Consider the following 14,284-nt stretch of genomic DNA (forward strand, 5'->3'; position numbering starts at 1 on the left):
GAGCTTTTTTGCCTTTTACACACCCGAGTATGTAATTCGGGTGTGGCATATGGTTCCGACATCGGGATCCCAACTTGCCGGACTCAGACAGCATGGCGAGCGCAACAAAACCCCTTGCGGGCATGTTGGCTCGCTACACTCGCCACCTAGTCTATTCTCCCTCTATGGGGGTCGTGGACCCCCACGAAGGAGAATAGCCGGTGGCTGTCGGGAACTAGGCTGTCTGTGTTTTAACAGTCGGTATCCCAACCGACAGTAAATGACTGTCGGGATCCCGACTGTCGGGACCCCATCCGGCACCCGTTAATTCCTCATCAGTTTTGCATGTTGACTTTCAAAACAAACTGTATATGTTTGTAGTTATAAACTATGAGCATTCTAACATACAATAAATGTAGCATGTTTCTTCTGTTATATTCTTTAGGACTTTGTTTAATATTCAGTTGTTTGTATGTAGTCTGCACGTCTTAATATTGTTGGCTGTTGTATATAGTAAATACAGTAGTAAGTATACAAATGTGAATAGAAAGAAAATATAACCTAATAGAATAATTGATATACAACACCTTTTTCTACAGGGTTATGTACAGAGGAGTTCTAAAACATCTCATCTTCTTGTACAACGCACAGATATCAGTGCAGAGAGAAGTGTCAGAGTATCAGAAAATGCCATACTTTAAAGACTTTGTATTTCCTGACCAAATTGAAGATTACCTTGGCCCCGTAGTTACAGATTTGGGAAGAAAAAAACTACCTCAGATGTTTTCCAAAAAAGGCGAACCACAATTGCTTAATAAAATATTCAAGACTACTAAACTAAATACTAATGAAAATGACATGGAAATGAATGAGACTGTAGCTTTAAAAGAGACCAAAGGAACATGTGTAGATTTAGGACAGCCAGTAAAAATGAAGACATTAATCAGAGGTAAGAGAATAAAGAAATTGTGTTTGGTAAAAATAATAAACATGTAGAAAAAATAATGTCAATATTCCTGTATCAACTGTAAACTATTAATACAATTAATAGAATGCAGTGTATAAAATGTGTGATTCTACTCTGTCTTCCTGGCTTCAAGGGACTATACTAAGTTTACAGTACAATGTGCAGACGGGTTGGGATCGTTGGGTCGACCACAACTAGGTCGATGTGGGTCTAGGTCGACAGTGAAAAGTTTGACATAGGGTTTTTCACTTTTCACTGTTTTTTTCGACATGAACACAGTTTGACGTGCACCGCATCCCCTCGCTTCGCTCGCGATGCTTCGGGCACACTATTTTATTCTCTCACCACGCCCTAGTGGATGGTAGGGCATGAAATACCGACTGTCGGCACATGTCGGCTCAAAAAACAGTGAACAACCCCATGTCGACCTTTTGATTGTCGACCTAGACATTGTGTCGACATTAAACCATGTCGACCTTAACCTATGTTGACCTTGCTGCATGTCGACCTAGTTGCTGTAGACCTAATGACCGTATCACGTGCAGAGATCATCTCATATTGAACTTTAAAAAAAATTCTGGCAGAAAATATGTCTGTATTCGTATATTGGGTAAATATAGACTTGCCGTAAGCCCCATACACACTAGGTGATGATATTGTTCACAATATCAACTGGTGTTTACACTCCATGTCATTAACGTACCCCTCCCTCCCCTCCCAACACGTCCAGACAAGGGAGACCTTGTTACGGCGGTCATGCTGCAGCCGCAGCATCACCATTGCTCCCTGAGGGATACGGTCATTGGGTCACCAGCAAGTTCTTAGACAGTCATTAGGTCGACATGTGTCTATGCAGGAAGGTCGTCAGGGTCATTAGGTCGACATGGGTTTTTCACAGTTTTTTTTTGAGCCGACAGGTGGTATTTCATGCCTTGCCATCAACTAGGGTGAGGTGGGAGAATAAAATAGTGTGCCCAGTGTAGCGAGGCACCGAGCCCTAAGCATGGCAAGCGCAGCAGTGCACTTTAACCTGTGTCCATGCCGACTGTGTCGACATTCGGGTAAAAAAAACAGTGAAAAACCCCATGTTGACCTTTTGACTATCGACCTAACCCATGTGGACCTAGACACATGTCAACCTAAATGCACGTCTACCTAATGGTGTCAAACTAATGACTGTCTAACAACTTGCTGGTGACCAACTGATCCACACCCCTCCCTGACATCCCCGGCATCAGCAAGTGTGTATGCACTTGGTGATCCCAAGTTGCTGCCGCCATTGTCGGTGTTGGTGGAGACTCATCAAGTGTGTATAGGGCATTATAGTGAAGATTCATGGAAAACTGCTTGTATCAAGATTCAGTGTATCAAATGGTTGTACAAGCACTTCAACTACTTTACAGTACATATTTGTGTTAAAATATTACAGCTATATCTAATAGAGGGAATGCCACCTAATTTAGTAAGTATACGACTCAAGGCAAGAGGAGAAGGCTTCCCTGAAATAAATGTGAAATTGAGTATAGAAGAATGAAAGATACCAAATGAATAAGAGAAACACAAAATATCAATTAAGAGTTATCCTTTCTTGATAACACTGCAAATGAAATATTTTGGAGCATATGTACTAAGCTTTGGATAGAGAGAACGTGGAGAGAGATAAAATACCAACCAATCATAGCTTTCATTTTTCAAACACCACCTGTAACATGGTAGACACTGATTGGTTGGTACTTTTATCTCTTTCCACGTTACCACTCTCCAAGGCTTTTTACATCCCCCTTAATGTGTGAGTAATTGTGCTGTGTATCATAGTAGTCCTACAATGGAACTTCATCTTAGAATAGTAGACATTTAGGAAAGACTGTTTCGAAATGATTCTCCTTTTATACAATTTGTATAACCTATATTCTGGTAATAAATGGTTGTGTATAAATGCAAGCATTAAGAATGGATCTTTTTAAAACCTGAACAAATTCTTGCTACAGCTTTCATCGAAAATAATGTTCTTTGTGTCTGTTGTATTATGTGCACTGAGGGTAAAAATGCTTTGTACCAATCTGTTTTGTGTTTGTCTCACTCAGGCAAGCTTGAGGCTTTTGATGTGAAAGCATTACGTCAGCCAGTAAAAGCCCACCATTTTAAAGTAAGTAGCAACTTTTTATGAATTGACTTGGACTCTTTACTAGTAAACATTATCAGCCGTTTGCATCTGCTTTTTTAATAATAAAAAGCAATGTTTTTTTTTTTTTTTAATTGAGTCTTTATTTTTCATTTTGCAACAGACATATAAATTATAAAAAATAGACAAGACAATACAAAATACAATACACGGCAGTCATTATACAGAGGCGAGAGATCTGGGATGATAATTACAAAAGATACACGACAGTAGATACGAGAAGACATGTACATATACTGGGAGCGGCACCTGGTATCAAACGACTATTGATATTTTTGAGAACTGAGCGCTGAGAGATAAGATGTTAATAGATTACTCAATGGCCCATCTATAAATCTTGCTGAGACGATGATTAGTAATTCTGACTATAAGCAAAGTAGTACGCTAGTGATTGGAGAAACTGAGGAGTTATAGTGAAAAAAGGTAGCAGAGTGGGGAAAAGGGACAAAAAATGTACACGTGACATCTAGAAAATTTTTGTACACCATTATAACGGGTATAATCGAAAAAAAGTGCGTAAGTGCAAAAAGTGCAATGTGCTAATTTGCCTGGAATTCCGATGAAGCTTTATATATCTTATTAATCGGCCAGGATATACTAAAAAAAAGAAAAAGTTGTGTTATTATTTAAAGTGCGACGTGAGCAGGGTCCGAGACCCATTTGGAACCCAATTGACACACAGTATGTGCACGTTTATTTAATTTACGTGAGTCCAATCGAGGTATTCAAAACGTAGTGTGTTGACGAATGCTGCTAAATAAGGAAGAACGATGAAACCTTTACATACATAACCAGAAATAAAGCGATTAAGACTATAAGAGACTCGCTAAGATCAATTTACGTGGGTCTATCCTGTGAACTGATAGAAAACAGAACTATGCCAGGGGTGCCAGATGGAAAGGAATTTTGTGCTACGCCCCGTAGAGGCGTAGTGAAATTTCTCGTGTTCGAATGTCGTATTCACCAGATTAAGCCATTCATTAAATGGCGGCCCATTTTTTGCCATCCAATAGCGGGCTATAACTACTTTGGCGATTGCGGTGAGATGCAGGAGGAGAAGACTCAAATCACTAGTCATTTCGCCCTCCTCCCATAGCCCCATTATCAAGTTAATATCAGTAAGATTGGCCTGTGCCGCTCCCAGCCCGGAGAGTACCTGGCAGACCCTTTTCCAGAATTGGTCTACTTTACCACAAGTCCTCATTAAGTGCCAAAATGTTGCCCCATTTTCGCCGCATTTTGGACAAGCATCCACCCCAGATCCCCTCATCTTTCTTAACCGTACTGGGGTCAAATATGTACGATGTATGATATTAAACTGAACTTGTTGTACACGTATGGAATTTGTTGCCTTTTTTGGGACTGCTAGGGCCGCCTGCCAGTTACTCTCATTAATCTCGGGAATATCTACTGCCCATTTGTGCATGAGCTGAATTAGCCCTTCGTCGGGGGCAATAGCCGTTAGGTATTTATATAGTTTTGAGACACCTTTACGTAGAGTAAGTTTTTTCAAGAAAACCTTAATAGAGGTCTCTGTAAGCCATTGTTCCCTATCCCTTCCATGCTCGGAGATCGCACTCCTCAGCTGTAAGAATCTAAAGAACATAGACCTTGGTAGGGCATACTCTGCCTGGAGCTGAACAAAAGATTTAAAATTACTGCCCTGGAATACCTGATCCAGAGAACTAATTCCATATTGTGACCATAGCCTCCCCCCTTGCTGTCTAGTAATCTCCGGGGCTATGGGTAAGAGAAGGAACGATGATTCTGGATCCTGACCCAAGGAGTTCTCCAATACGCATACCCTTCTCCAAATTCTCACGGCTTGAGAGACTATGGGGGGGTAGGATCTATTTAGTGACCCGGCTAAAAGGATCTGCATCGGGGTAACATTTGGATCTATACACCTTATGAGCCTAATCAGTTCACAGGGCTGTTCTTCCGGTTTCACCCATGTCCTCAGATGGAGTAGCTGGGCAGCGAAGTAATACCTTCTGAAACTTGGAAGAGCCATACCCCCATTGTCACGATCTCTACATAAGGTGACAAGTTTAACTCTCGGGCGCCTACCGCCCCAGATAAACGAGGACACCACACTATCCAGACTTCTGAAGTATTCATCCTTAATGTATATTGGGGAATGTTGGAGCAAATACAGTATTTTGGGCAGGATTACCATTTTAATTAAGTTCACCCGTCCCTGCACCGTTAAGGGGAGCTTGGCCCAGCACTTAAACTTGGCCCTTGCCTCCTGGATCGCTGGAGTTATATTATCTTTTAGATAATCCTCTGTTTCTACCGACACCCTAACCCCCAAATATTTAAAACCTGTGGTCTTTACCAATGGTACACCGGGCTCACAGCCACCCAAGGTATCCTCTCCCCCCACCATCAAGTGTGATTTGCTCCAATTCACGGTGAGCCCAGAGAGTTCACCGAAATGACCGAGTTGCTCGATCACAATTGGGAGATCTCTATTTGGGTCAGCCGTACCAACCAAGAGATCATCAGCATAGAGGGATACAAGATTAAATTTCAAATCTCTTCCCACATCCTCACAATGTAGCTTAGCTCTTAACAGGCATGCCAGGGGTTCTATCGCTACGGCGAAAATCAATGGGGAAAGGGGACAACCCTGCCGAGTCCCTCTAAACAAGGGAAATGGCTGGGATGTGTACCCATTAATTGAGACTCTGGCCCTAGGATTCTTATACATGAGTCTCAGCCATCTGACAAAGCCCGACCCAAACCCGAATGCCTTCAGGGCGCCCCATAGGTAGCCCCATTCGACGGAATCGAACGCCTTGTTCGCGTCGAATGAGGCTACCGCGGCGTTCAACCCCTTTGCCTTCATATGTTGGATGTAGGAGAAGACCCTCCTAACATTAATCGTGGTGGATTTTCCCCTCATAAACCCAGATTGGTCGGGATGTATTATATCCTGGATCACGGTGCCTAAACGATTAGCCAAAACCTTGGCGATTATCTTCGCGTCAGTGGGCATGAGCGAGATGGGCCTATATGAGTCCACACTCATGGGATCTTTACCCTTTTTTAAAATGAACACTATAGATGATTCCGCCATAGATGGGGGAAGATCCTCCTCGATCATCATGGCGTTACAGAGAGCTACCAATTGAGGAATCAGAGCTTTGTCAAATTTTTGAAACATCTCCCCTGGCAAGCCGTCCAGTCCGGGGGCCTTACCCAAGGGGAGGGAGTTAATTACGCCCTCCACTTCTTCGCTGGTAATTGGGGCATCTAAGAGGCTTTGGGCGTCCTGAGTCAGTACAGGGAGATGTAAACCCATAAAAAATTGGCTCAAATCCTCCTCACTGGATTTCTGGACTGATTGATAGACTTTTCCAAAGTGACTAACAAATTCTTCCACTATATCTGGGGTTGATGACGAGATTTGGCCTTGTTCAGTTCTAATGCTAGCTATAATGTTGGAAGGCTTATCCATCCTAAGCAAAAAGGCCATAAATTTGCCCGCTTTATCAGAGCCAGTGTACCATTGGTGGGAACCCACTTTGAGCCTACGATAATTAACTTCCTGTAGGTATTCTAGCCACGCTATCTGTATCCTTTGCCATTCCACCCTGTCGGATTCTAAGTTGCTAGCTTGATAAACTCTTTCTAAATCCAGTGTTCTTGCCTCCAGATCGCCTGCCTTCTTGCGATGGAGTCCCTTCAGAAACGAAATTTTTTTAATAAACACCCCCCGCAGGTAAGCCTTAAAGGCGTCCCAGACATTAATACTGGACGATGAACCATCATTATGCTGAAAGAAAGACAAAATTTCCGCCTCTATCTCTGCCTGATTGAACTGACTAAGCCAGTAAGGCTGAAGCTTCCAATACCTGAACCCCGCTGGCTCCGCCAGATCGAGCTGCATGACCAGAGGAGAATGGTCCGAGATCCCGCGGGCCTTGTATTCAATGTGGGTGATCCTATTTAATAAAGTATCCGATACAAAAATCAGATCAATCCTAGAGAATACACCATGGGTGGCAGAGTAGCACGAGAATTGACTGGTTGCCGGGTGCCGCAGTCTCCATGGGTCCCTCCACCCTATCCCCTCGATGAATTCTGCGAACCTACTCCCCCCTTTACTGACAGCTTTATTGGATTTTCCCCATCTATCCATTTGGGGTGATATTATGTTATTAAAGTCTCCCAGACAAATCAGGTGGTTGGTGGGGAAAGAAGTGGCGAACTCCACTGCGGCCCTCATGACATCGTAAGAGAAAGGGGGAGGGATGTATACTACCATCAGGCTCACGTCTACATGGTTGATACTTGCGTCTAAAAAGATGTATCTACCCCCAGGGTCAATCTTAGCTGTACGAGTTTCAAAGATCACTGATTTCTTAACTAGAATAGAGACCCCTCTAGACGCTGTTGAGCAGGGGGCATGAAAGACTGAACCCACCCACGGGCGTTTTAGCGAGAGCAATTTGTCCCCACACAAATAAGTCTCCTGGAGGCAGATAATGTCAGCGTCCAAGGATTTACAATAATTTAGGACCAGTGAGCGTTTCACTTTGTTGTTGAGACCTCTGACGTTCCATGTTAGAAATTTAGTCATCCCCACGGTACCTTATCGATGTTTCCCATAATTTGGCCATAGAGACTCTCCTCCCACGCTTCCTCCCACGCTTCCTCCCAACTCTCCTTCCTCCATCCAAATAAACTGCCTTGACACACCACACATAACACATACGGAAAGACATTACAAAAACCCCAACCCCCCACCCCCACCCTGTACAACCTAACACCCCTGGCGTACCTGGATCCCTACTCCCCCCCTTCTATAATCTACCCCAAGCTTGTATCTCTGGGGGCTAATCAATTAATGGCCACCCATGGCGTAACCGGCTCTCCCCTCTCTTATCGACAAAGGATTTTTTTCTTTTATTACCTTCCCCGCTATCCCCCCCCCCCCCCCCCCACACGCAAGAGAAATCAGCAAAAATATCCAAAATACATCATATAACCAACAGGCTACTACGCAATAAGACAGCGAGAAAGAGAAAAAAAAAAAAAAAAAAAAGGAAAAAGAAAAAAGTACATGATCATATGACTCTGCTAGTTGGCGAGAGGGCTCGCACCAGGGTAGGAGCCGTCCAGCCAACCCGCAGCGTCGGCAGGAGTAAAGAAAAATTTAGTCGTTCCATTGACTTCGATTCTCAGTTTCGAGGGATAAAGCATGGAATATTTTAAATCAAGCTGTCTGAGTCTTGCTTTAATATCCCTAAATTTTGCACGTTCCCGCTGGATATCAATGGGAAAGTCCGGGAAGGCCGATATTTTCTTGCCCATGTAGCCAAAGTCTGCCTTGTTCCTGGCTGATCGCAGGATACAATCCCGATCTCTGAAGTTGAGAACTTTAGCTATTATTGTGCGCGGTGGTCCCCCTGGGGGAGCAGGACGGGACGGCACCCGGTGAGCTCTTTCGATCACAAATTGCGCGGAGAATACCTCTCTCCCGAATTCCTGCACTAGCCAAGTCTCAAGAAATTTTTCAGGATTGCTTCCTTCAACCCTTTCTTCGAAGCCAATGAATCTTATGTTGTTGCGTCGAAGTCTCCCCTCAAAATCCGATATTTTCAGTCGCATATCTGACAGTTGGCCAGACATAGATTTAACTTGATTTTGGAGAGGGGCCATAGCGTCCTCTAGTGATGAAACACGGTTCTCCACCTCTGTAACTCTTTCCCTAATTACTTGTGCGTCCTGTCTTAGCAGGGAGATGTCAGCTTGAACTTTATTAATCTGCACCATCAGGTTAGATTCGCAGGAATTGACTGCGTCGAGTACTTGCTGTAATGAGACCTCCGTGGGCCGGGGCTCTGTCGACCCTTTAGACGGGGTAGTCTGTGGGGTATTGATCTGGGAGCTGTTTGCTGCCTGAGTCTGTGACCGTGCGTACTTTTCCAGACGGGTTGCAGCCGCAGTCTGGCCTGTCTTGCCCATTGTTGCCGGTACTTTAACTCTTCCTCGCCGCTGTTATTATCCCCTTGTATTCTCCTTCCCTTCTCCCCCGCTTTATACCACGACCCCCCAGCTGCAAACACCTCCTCGCAGTGTGTTAAGTTATGAAGAGTTTGAATGACCAGGTACCCTCTCAGCCTCAGAAATAGATCTTGATGGAAAAGACAAAGTCAGGCAGGACACTTGCAGGGACCTTTAACACAATGTAGGGTATTTGCGACCCTGAGGGCAACAGTGTGCCTGTAACAGCTCAATACAACCGGGGCAGATCCTAATACTTCGTCCACCATCCAGCAAAACAGCAAAAAGAGAGAAAAAAAAAAAAAAAATACCTTTGCCCAGAAGGCGATGAGTCTGGGGGGTCAGGTCTGCTGTGGTAATACTGTCACAAACTGTGTCAGGACGCCAGAAATTTTTCCTTTCCCTTTCCCCTTCTCTCTTCTTCTTTTGAAGTAGGATATGCAGCTTTGATAGGGTGTTTGCGGCTGGGGACTGGAGGGACGCTTCCAACAATGCTTCAACCTCGCGGTTCAAGGGGAGAGTCGGGCAGTCTTGTACCCCGGGGTGAGCAGGAGCCTATACAGATGAGCAGGGTGAGCAGCACCCTGGGCCACGCACTTTACTGCGCTATATCTTCCGCCAGCGGCGATAGCACTGCCAGGGGTCGTGGGGTTAGCACAGGGATTGCTGTCAGTTCCCCTTCTCTCACTGTGCTGGAGTCGGCTGGTATCTCCCGGCAACAATACCGCAGTAGGTCGCCGCAGTAGGGAAGCTGGAGGGACCGCAGACAACTCCTCTCTATCTCTGCGCCTGTGTGCCCCGGCGTCTCCCAGCAGCAATTCTCACCCGGCAGTAGTCCGCACAGCGTGAGGTCAGACCGGATGAAGCAGAGGCCGGGCACGTCCCTTCAGCTGCGCACAGCTCCGACGCCACAGCAACCAGCAAGATTACAGAGGGAAGCGGGAGAGAAAGCGGGAGAGACCCAAGGTATGTAATCGCAGGGTCAGCAGCATGGGATGGTGAAAGGGTCTTTTGCCTGCTTGCTGTAGCCGGACATAGGAACCCTTCGCTGGATCACTTGCACGTGTGTGAGGCGGGAGAGGGACGGGGGTCTAGGAGAGAGCCGGCATCAACCTCCCTCACACCAACGCCTCCGTGGCCACCAATAAAAAGCAATGTTATTGTGAGGCCAGGCTCCTGCCACTGTGGAGGAGCTAGCAGTACAGACAGTGTCTCCATAGCAGCCCAGCATCTGTGGGAATACTGGACATGCCCCCCGAGTAATGAAAGCCACACCTCTCTATCAAGGTTGCACCCCATTCCCACAGTGCCACGTCCCCTCTTCTGGTGCGTACAGAGGGTCCTATGTAGTGCAGCAGGTATCACTAACCTGTGATCCCACTGGAGATAGCTTATATGATGCTAAGTGCCCCGGCCTCTACTGTGACCAACTGCACCTTTCTGGAAGAAAGATAGGTGGTAAGTACTGAAGGCAAATCTAGGTCCCTTGCAGTTGTTAAGATACGCAACACATTTTGTGACACAGTTAAAGGGCTTCAAAGCAAATATTGATTTTGTGTTTTTTTGTTTCAAAGTCAGGAGCTCATCTCAAGTTTCTTTTGTTACCAGCATTGTTTGAGTCTGAATAATTTGGAATTAAACAGTAGCTGACATAAAAGCCACTGTTCTATCCAGGTTATTCTGGATCTTAGTTTTTTTAAAAGCTGAGAACATCTGAGATGGATCTCTCTGGCTACTTTGTAGTATGCTTTATATCTTTAAGGCATGGTAAGTGGTCTGCAATGCCATGTGCCACCTGATATTGTAGTTGGGAATACATAAGGAAAAATTTACACTGTTTGTGAAAGCATCAATATAATGTGTATGAAGCAGACTATATTTGTCAAGTGGTGGTTGCTGTAACGGCGGATATCTGTAACTTGCACTAAGGGGGAAATCTGTAACTGGCACTATTGGGGATGTGATATCTAACTGGCACTATTGGGGATGCGACATCTAACTGGCGATATTGGGGACGCGACATCTAACTGGCGCTATTGGGGACGCGACATCTAACTGGCGCTATTGGGGACGCGACCTCTAACTGGCGCTATTGGGGATGCGACCTCTAACTGGCGCTATTGGGGATGCGACCTCTAACTGGCGCTATTGGGGACGCGACCTCTAACTGGCACTATTGGGGACGCGACCTCTAACTGGCGCTATTGGGGACGCGACCTCTAACTGGCGCTATTGGGGATGCGACCTCCAACTGGCAATAAATATGTGCAAGAAAATGATTGCTTGGCATTCAAAGTAAGTACCTGAGATACTACACAAACTTTGTTTCATGTTTTAAAACCTTGTTTCATGCACAAATAAAATAGATTTGTGTTTACTTCATGTGTTTGAGGTGTTTATACAACATAAAAAAGGTGTTGAGGTGTTTATACAACATTGAAATCTAAAAATATTCTAAAATACGAAATAATCCGTTATCCAAAATGCTTCTGGTCCTGAGCATTTTGGATAAGTGATACTCAACCTGTATTTGTGGTCTAATAGTTTAATTTTTATATTTATGGGTAGTATACAGAATGTAATCTCTCATTTTGTATTTCAGTTGATCTAAAAAAAAAAAATTTTTTTTCTATAGGTTTTCAATGCAAAACAAGCATCCACTGTCCTCAAGGACAAGCAGATTGGATTATCACGACACAGACGAGAAAGCAAATGTTTGAAACACATGGTGCCCAAAATTCAGCAAGCGGACAGTTTTAAAGTGCTGTCTGAGCAGCTTGTTTCTGCTGTGAAATGGTGTAAAGAGAGAAAATTAAGAAATGAAGCGGTGTTCTTCAGGAACAGATATCTGCAAAGCTACAGGCTGCAGCATGCTGAAGCCTTGGGATACAGGTATGTATTTATAGAGCATGTACTGTTGGTACATTTCTAGATAAATGTATAGCGAATGCGGAAATGTTCTATTTATCACGACACCAGTAAGCCAAAAGTATCTTATTTAGAATTTAGCAATAAGTATAAAATAAAGTAAATTGTGTTAACTGTATATGTCATGATTAGGTTTAATTATTATGTGGTAAGGGACAGAATTTGTTTGTTTGTCCACATATTAAATAATTGGCAGCTACTAGCACTGGTTTTCCTTATTATATTGACCATACATAATATGTATTGGTCCTCTACCACCAACCCGAGACACCTCCTGCAAATGTCCCGAGACACCTCCTGCAAATGTCCCAAGGCATCCATGGGTGTCATGGTGCAGACATATAGATTGAATTTCTCCAGAAGTGCTCTAAGGAGGTACAGTTGTCTGTGTGAGCTGGGGCTCCTGTGATATAAATCTCATGTGATCCTTTAGAAGGGGCTGTGCACACTGTGGGCAATATTCAATGCTCCCGATTCACCTTTTTTTTCCGGCGAATCAGGCTGTTTTTACTCCTTGCGGTCAATATTTTTCACTGAAAATCTGATTCACCCTATTCAATGTTCACCGTAAGCGAACAGTGAATGCCGGCCAGTTCTCCGTTTCATGCTCGCTGCAAGTCGCTGGTGTATTTCAATGGGGTTTTCACTGGGATTCGCCGAGAGTGTATTCATTGCTAGGATGGAGAACTGCTTAAAGCATGATTTTCGCCATGATTCACCATTTTGCATTCTACATCTTTTTAAGGTGAACTGGAATGTGTTCTTTTAAAATAAAGGTTATTTTTTTTTTTTGCATAAAAAAAATCAGTAATTTTGGTACTTGTTTCCTAGCACGGCCACATATCTTATGGATCGTGTACCTTTAGTTAAGGTACACGATCCATAAGATGGACCCGATTTCCTTTGAAATCAGGTCCATTTGGCCGGCTAGGACAAAATATCGGGGGCATCGCGTCGGTCGGGCCCGTTAACAATGGTCCCGACGCGACCGACGCGATGCCCGCGATTTCCCCATAGGCTTCAATGTTAAAAAATATTTTAACATTGAAATCGTGTCGGGAAAGGTAAAATATCGGGGGCATCGCGTCGGTCGGGACCATTAACATAGGTCCCGACGCGATGCCCCCGATTTTTACATAGGCTTCAATGTTAAAAGATTTTTTAACATTGAAATCCTGAAAAAATGTGAAAAATGTGAAATGGGCCAATATGACCCATTTCACATTTTAGATGTCCCCGTCGTCACCCCACGATAGACGCCAACCCGAAGCGTGGCGAGCGCAGCGAGCCCGCGAGGGGCGGCGGTGCGCGTCCTCCGACCTTTTCATTCCCCTACTATCCACGTCGGCGTGGAGTTGAGAATAGAATAGTGTGGCGAGCGCAGCGAGCCACCGAGCCCGAAGCGTGACGAGCGCACGCGGATACCTTCACAGTTATACGCGTCCCCTCGCGGGCTTCACAGGTGTCCGTGGCGACGCGGACACCTGTGAAGTCCGCGAAGGGACGCGTTTACCTGTGAAGGTATCCGCGTCCCCTCGCGGGGCTCGCTGCGCTCGCCACGCTTCGGGCTCGCTGCGCTCGCCACACTATTCTATTCTCAACTCCACGCCGACGTGGATAGTAGGGGAATGAAAAGGTCGGAGGACGCGCACCGCCGCCCCTCGCGGGCTCGCTGCGCTCGCCACGCTTCGGGTTGGCGTCTATCGTGGGGTGGGGTGTACGCCGTGACATTTGGGGGGGTTGGGAATATTTTACATTGAATCCAATGTAAAATCGGGTCCCAGGGACCCGATTTAACTTTTAATTAAAAAAAAAAATCGGGTCCAAAATCGGTCGGTCGCGACGATCGCATCGCATGCGACCAAATCGCATGCGATGCGATCGACCCGATTTTTCCGACACGACCACCCCGATGTAAATCGGTGTGGCCGTGCTAGGAAACAAGTACTGTAATTTTATTATGTGAAGAGTCATGCTATTTAATATTTTTGTTTTTCACATTTCAGGCAGGGGGTGGGGAGTCGCTCATTAGATATTCACTGTACTGGTCACGCTCATTACATATGCATGGAGCGGTACCAGCGCAGCACTCCCTCCACTGCCTCCCCTGCCAGCTCTCCCGGGGGGCAGCTTCTGCTGCCTGTGTCACCGCAAGCCCTCCTTCTCCCCCACACATTTCGGCGCGGGCAGGGAGGCTTCCATCTCCCTGC

At 45.2% G+C, this 14,284-nt stretch overlaps 1 protein-coding gene across 1 annotated transcript in view; it reads left to right on the top strand.

Moving 5' to 3' along the window:
• Nucleotides 1-14,284, top strand: part of RMP64 (ribonuclease MRP subunit p64) — a 30,296-nt gene that overhangs the window by 11,661 nt on the left and 4,351 nt on the right. The window contains exons 6-8 of the mRNA XM_083168653.1: nucleotides 579-928; nucleotides 3,031-3,092; nucleotides 11,782-12,038. Coding sequence (XP_083024779.1) covers nucleotides 579-928; nucleotides 3,031-3,092; nucleotides 11,782-12,038 — 669 coding nt within the window. The remainder of the gene's footprint in view (nucleotides 1-578; nucleotides 929-3,030; nucleotides 3,093-11,781; nucleotides 12,039-14,284) is intronic.

This window comes from Crinia signifera, chromosome 2 (assembly GCF_055691185.1).
Source record: "Crinia signifera chromosome 2, ASM5569118v1, whole genome shotgun sequence".
Lineage (NCBI taxonomy): Eukaryota > Metazoa > Chordata > Amphibia > Anura > Myobatrachidae > Crinia > Crinia signifera.